The sequence below is a fragment of the Propithecus coquereli genome, unplaced genomic scaffold (genome assembly GCF_000956105.1).
Source record: "Propithecus coquereli isolate 6110/MARCELLA unplaced genomic scaffold, Pcoq_1.0 Scaffold540, whole genome shotgun sequence".
NCBI lineage: Eukaryota > Metazoa > Chordata > Mammalia > Primates > Indriidae > Propithecus > Propithecus coquereli.
The window spans coordinates 591424-598117 of record NW_012151286.1 but is presented as its reverse complement, the minus strand read 5'-3'; the positions used below and the strand labels follow the sequence as shown (position 1 = coordinate 598117).

At 39.1% G+C, this 6694-nt stretch overlaps 1 protein-coding gene across 1 annotated transcript in view; it reads left to right on the top strand.

The window, feature by feature from the left end:
• The window catches only part of BBS2 (Bardet-Biedl syndrome 2), a 51738-nt gene that overhangs the window by 43796 nt on the left and 1248 nt on the right, over nt 1–6694 (top strand). Inside the window, 1 exon segment of the mRNA XM_012657420.1 lies at nt 6455–6603. Coding sequence (XP_012512874.1) covers nt 6455–6603 — 149 coding nt within the window.

The following is a 6694-nucleotide window of genomic DNA, read 5'->3' as shown; positions in this document are numbered from 1 at the left end:
ATTATAATATTATAATTTGAAACCATAATAGGGATTCATACCTCACCAAGAAGAAGAATGGAAAGTAGACATCACACAAAGTGTGGATAGATGAAGGGTGCTGGAACACACTCACCACTGCTTGCAAGAGCTGATTATGCCCATGTCCTCCCATCTCCACGTTTAGTGATATCAGGTTTGAAAATTAGCCATGGTGAGTGTATTTACAACACAGACATCCCCAAATGCTAAAATCAATTTTTTTTTGTTACCCCACAGGGTAAAAAAATCAGTTATTAACAGTAGAGGCAGCTGACAGGGAAGTCTGAGAAGACACCAAACATTGTTACCTTCACTTACTTTGTGGTTTGGCCTAGCTTACCGCTGGCCAGTCATGGCATCTGTCATTCATGGAACAGTGGGCTGAGCCTCAGGTTTCCCAGAAAGAACACATGGAGAAGCTTCTGGGATGCTGACAATGTCCTGTTTCTTGACCTCATTAATAAGCATTTATTCTATGCACTTTTCAAATGTGTAACATTTTACAATTTAAAAAGTTAAAAACAAATATGTGCATGTCTACCTTCATGCTTGCTAGGATGCAAAATTCATCTTGGCAATAAAATTACTGAAACAAATTCAGTAAAATAGTTAACAAGTGATAATGAAGTTTATGTGTGTATATTAGAGGCAAGAGTTCACTCAGAGTGTTGGTTGTATTTTTTTTCCTGAAAGACCTGAATTATTGATGAATAATTAATGTCTTGTTCAGAAGTAAATGATTTTTTAAATAACTATATTGAAAATTTCAAACTCATATAAAAGTAGATTGAATATTATAATGATTTCATATATATTAATACCAGCCATGTAGCTTCAACAGTTATCAACTAGTGGCTGATCTTTTTCATCTCTACATTCACCCTCTTTCCCTCCTCAGGCATTTTGAAGCAGATTTTGTCCATCATATAATTCCAGCTGCAACTATTTCAGACAGTGGGCCTTTAAAATATATACATATATGCATATATATGTATAAAAATCATAATAGCATTATCACACTCTAGTCAGTCTTTAAATGTTCCCAGCTGTCTTATAAATGTGTATATGTGTATTTTAAATTGGTTGTTCAAAATCCAAAGATCAAAGACCATACACTGAATTTGGTTGAAAATCTCTCTTAATCCACATGTACTTGCTCACTCGCTCTCTTTCTTTCCCTCTCCTGTAGTTTCCCATTTTGGATTTTGCTGGTTATATCCTCGTGGTAATGTTTAGCAGTATTCTTCCGTCCCCTGTATTTCTGTTAGAATAAGGCTTGATCAGATTCAGGTTCAATTTCTGGCAAGAATACTTCCTAAGTAGTGATATGTACTTCCATGAGGAAGCGTATAATGTCTGCTTGTCTCTTTTCTGATGTTATCAACCATTGATAACATAATGGATCATCGCCCAGATCCATTATTTCCTTTGGGGTTTGTAAAATAGTGATATTTAATTCTGTTATTTTTCTTCATATATTAGCTGGAATACTTCTAGGAAAAATAATGTTCCCTCATGAATTAGTGAATTATTTGGTTCCCCAAGGTACAATTTGTACAGGAAAGACAGGTTATTTATCAGCTTTAAAATAATGATTTCGTTCCCCAGCATCCTCCAAGGTAACTAGTGAGATTTTTAAATCCCTATGAACTCATGCATTTTAACATATTTAATGTGTTTCAGTCCATTTCAGTTATTATTTTTTATGGCTAAATTGTCCTGCCAATGGAAGCCTCTTTAGACAGTTTCCTTTGGACATAGTCCCATTAGTTTCATTAGTTCTTTGTTCTCTTATATTGCAAGATGTTTCATGCTAATTTGGTACATTTCCAGGTCTAAATATGGAATCAAATTAGGCACAGTGGCTCACACTTATAATCCAGGCTATATGGGAGGCCAAGGTGGGAGGATCACGTGAGGCCAGGAGTTCAAGACCAGCCTGGGCAGCACAGCAAGATCCTGTCTCTACAAAGCGTTTTAAAAATTAGCTGGGCATCGTGGCGCAAGCCTGTAGTCTTAGCTACCCGGGAAGCTGAGGCAGGAGGTTTGCTTGAGCCCAGGAGTTCTAGGTTACAGAGAGCTCTGTTTGCATCACTGTAGTACAGCCTGGGTGACAGAATGAGACCCTGTCTTTAAAAAAATAAATAAAATAAAATAAATATGGAATCAGTCATTTTTCTAGAGTCCTGTTTTTTTAAAATGGGAAATGATATTTAGAGATCATAGTCTGAACACTGAAGGTGTTCATTGCTACTGGCTACCTGTTGCTCAAAAAGCCAGACTGGAGAGACAAGTGTTGGTGATAGGAAAATAGGTTTTAGTTAGGAGCCACAGCCTGAGGAGGTAGAGAATTATTGTCTTGAAGATCATCTCAAATTCCTCAGGCTGGCTGAAGGATTTTAAAGGGAAAGGAGTTCTGGAAAACTAGGTGCAGGAGCTGGCTATGTGCAGGTCACCATATCTTGTTCCCACAGTTATCGTGAGTAGTCTGGCTGGCATCAGTCAGCTAGACCGCAGCAGAACTGAAGGTGACCTGTTCAGCATTCTTCTCCAGGGGCGGTCCTGCAATCTTGGTTTCAGGGTTACTTGTTCAAGGCCAGTTCCTGGGGATTCTTAAGCAGGGACACAGTTAGGCACTGTAAGAGAAAGAGTTATTAGTTAGCTTTAAGATGGTGGCTCTTACTGTTACACCTCCCACAAGATGGCATTAATCTGTTCCTGAGGGATCTGCCCCCATGACCCAAAGACCATCCACCAGGCTGCACCACCAGCACTGCTGCACTGGCAATTAAACACCAACATGAGTTTTAGTGGGGACAAACCACATCCAAACCAACAACTCCTAAAATCCTCGTAGTCTCCAGAGCAATGTCTTTTTGTATGCTAGTGAGTTGATCGATGGCTGGCAGCCCCTAGATAGCTTCAGGATGGGTGAGGTCACCTGAATAAACAAGAAGGTTGGGACTCTCAGCCCCACGCCCTCAACCTCCTGGGAGGGGAGAGGAGCTGAAGGTTAAGTTGATCACCATTGGCCATTGGTTTAATCAATCATGCCTATGTAATGAAGCTTCCATGAACACCCAGAAGGACAGGATTTGGAGAGCTTCCGGATAGCTGAACACCTGAAGGTTCCTGGAGGGTGGCGCACCCAGGGCATGGAAGCTCTGCACCCCTTCCCCCATACCTCACCCTATGCATCTCTTCATCTGTATCCTTTGTAATATCCTTTATAATAAACCAGTAATTGTGAGTTTCTCTGAGTTCTGTGAATAGCTCTAGCAAATTAATCAAACCCAAAGGGGGGAGTCATGGGAACCCCAGCTTGAAGCTGGTCAGTTAGAAGTCCAGGGGTCTGGACTTGTGACTGGTGTCTGAAGTGGGGGCAGTCTTGTGGGACTGGGCCCTCAATCTGTGGGATCTGATGCTGTCTCCAGGTAGCTAGTGTCAGAATTGATTTGTAGGACACCCAGCTGGTGTGTGCTGCAGAGCCAATTGCTTGCTTGGTGTAGAGGGAAATAACCCCACTCGTTTGGTCACAGACGTCTTCTGTGTTGATTGTTGTGGTGTAAGAGCAGAGTAAAAATTGTTGGTTTGTTTATCCCACTCATGGTAAACACACAGAACATAAAATTTACCATCTTAACCATTTTTAAGTATAGATATGTTCATAATGTATTTACACCAGCAGCATCTCCATAACTCTTCATCTTGTAAACCTGAAACTCTGCACCCATTAAGAGTAACTTCCCCTTCTCCCCTCCCCTCATCCCCTGGCAACTACTATTGACTGTACGATTCTTCCGTTATCTCTGCCGTGTATGTTTTAGTGCCTGGTATGCCTAGGCGCCCCTCTCCCCAACCCATCTTGCTTTGTCATGGTTTTCCTGGCTACTTGTACTGTTTGTTCTTTCTAATGAACTTCATCACTTTTTGTAGCTCCACAACAAAAATAGGTATTTTTACTGGGATCATATTAAATTCATGAACTTAGGAAGAACTGCCATTGTTGCACTGATGTTCAGTTTTGCTATCTAAGAACGTGGAGTCCCTTTATATTTGTTCAAATCATATTCATATTTTGTGTCTTTTAGGAGTGCTTTATAGGTTTCCTCCTGTAAGATATTAGACGTTTGTTAAGTTTAAGCTTAGGTGTTTTTTGTTCTTATTTTGTAATTGTAAATATCTTTTTTTCACGTATCTTCTATAATTATGGATTTCTGTTTATGTATATGAACACTTGATTTTTATCTGTTGACTTTTATTTTATTATATGCCACTTTAATAAATTATCTTATAGTTTTTCCAGATGTATGCTTGTATCATCTGTAAATTGAGATAGATATTTGCTCTTTCTGGCCAGCTATCCCTAGGGCCCCTTAGTTTATGTCTCTCTTTTTGTCTCTTTCTCTTTTAAGTCAAAAAGATGTTCCTGGCTTTAGGGCTTTGACTTTGCAAAATGTTAAATACCTAGAGGAGGAAAGTGACCACCAACCTTTAACTTCCTTCTTTCCTGAATTGTTTATATTTCTTTTAGAGACTCTAAGATTACATGTGTATGTGTGTGTGTGTGTATATATATATATATGTATTTGTTTTTATTTTTAAATTTGTTTTATTTATGTATTTTTTTGAGATAGAATCTCGCTTTGTTGCTTGTGCATGAGAACAGTGGCATGATGATAGCTCACAGCAACCTCAAACTCCTGGGCTCCAGTGATCCTCCTGCCTCAGCCTCCTGAGTAGCTGGGACTATAGGTGCACGCCACCATGCCCGGCTAATGTTTCTGTTTTTTGTAGAGATGGGGTCTCCCTATGTTGTTCAGGCTTGTCTGGAACTCCTGACTTCAGGTGATCCTCCCGCCTAGGCCTCCCACAATGCTAGGATTATGGATCTGAGCCACCGTACCTGGCTTGTTTTGATTTTTTGAAAGTCAAATTAGTTCATATATAACTTATGCATACAAAAATTCACCCTTTTTAGGTTTATAGTTTAATAAAGTTTGAGAAACTTATATAATCATGTTGCTGCCACCACAATCAAAATATAGAATATTTCCAACACTCTTGTGCCTCTTTGTATCAATTTCCCTCCTAACCTCTAGTCCTTGGCAACCACTGATTTTGTTTTTCTCCCTATAGTATTGCCTTTTCCAGAATGTCATATAAATGGAATCACACATAAACAGCCTTTTGAGTCTGGCTTCATTCACTTACTGTAATGCCTTTGAGATTAATCCGTGTTGTCGCATGTTTCCATAGTTCCTTTTTATTGCTGAGCAGTATTCCATTGTATGGATATGTGATATTTATCCCTTCACCAGTTGATGGACATTTGGGTTGTTTTCCAGACTTTGCTGAGTATAAATAAAGCTGCTATAAATATTTGCATATGGGTTTTTTGCAGACATGTTTTAATTTCTCATCAGTAAATACCTTATAGTGGGATTGCCAAGTTATATAGTAAGTGCATGTTTAATGTTCTAAGAAACTGCCAAATCGTTTTCCAAAGTAGCAGCACCATTTTGTATGCCTATCAGCAATGCACGAGAGTTCCAGTTGCTCCACGTCTTTGCCAGCCTTTGGTATTTTCAGGTTTTGTTTTGAGTCATTTTCATTGTTGTATAGTAATAATTGTGGTTTTAAATTTATTACTTTGTTTTTAAAACCTTGATAAAATATGAAGCTGAGTCTGTTAGTTGTCTAAAAATAAGAATAGGTCAGTTTCACCTAATAAATATTAATGTGAAACTTGGAAGATAGTCTATCATCTTTCTCGCTTTTCCCTACCCACTAGTGCAATGGGCTTGATAATTCTTTTTTTTTTTTTTTTTTTTTTTTTTTTGAGACAGAGTCTCGCTTTTGTTGCCCGGGCTAGAGTGAGTGCGATGGCGTCAGCCTAGCTCACAGCAACCTCAAACTCCTGGGCTCAAGCGATCCTCCTGCCTCAGCCTCCCGAGTAGCTGGGACTGCAGGCATGTGCCACCATGCCCGGCTAATTTTTTCTATATATTTTTAGTTGTCCGATTAATTTCTTTCTATTTTTAGTAGAGACAGGGTCTCGCTCTTGCTCAGGCTGGTTTCGAACTCCTGAGCTCAAACAATCCGCCTGCCTCAGCCTTCCAGCGTGCTAGGATTACAGGCGTGAGCCACCGCGCCCCGGCCTGGGCTTGATAATTCTTAAGTACCTAAATCGAAACAAACTGTAGACGAATAACCAAGGAAGGCCACTTGTCTTCCTCATTTATTTGGAAGAAATAGAATATTGTGATGGAAACTTCTCAGTGTTTTCAGAGCAAACTTTAGCAGTTACCTTGTTTTAATGAAAATACAGCTAGAAGTGGTATCTTCTTTATGTTTCTAATAAGTTTGCAAGTTTTTCTTAAGCCTACCATATTGAGATAAAATGATGTTAAATTTCTACTGATTTACACAGGAAGACAATGAAGAATCGGTATATGGAACTCTATGACCTTAATAAGGACTTGCTAAATGGATATAAAATTCGCTGTAACAATCACACAGAGCTATTGGAAAACCTCAAAGCAGTCAATCAAGCAATTCAAAGAGCAGGTCATTTGCGTGGTAAGTCTTCTTTCATAGCACTACAGTTCATCTGTAGTTTTTTTGGGTGAGAATCATTGAAGATGGCTGTAGCATTCTGTAATTCGTACTG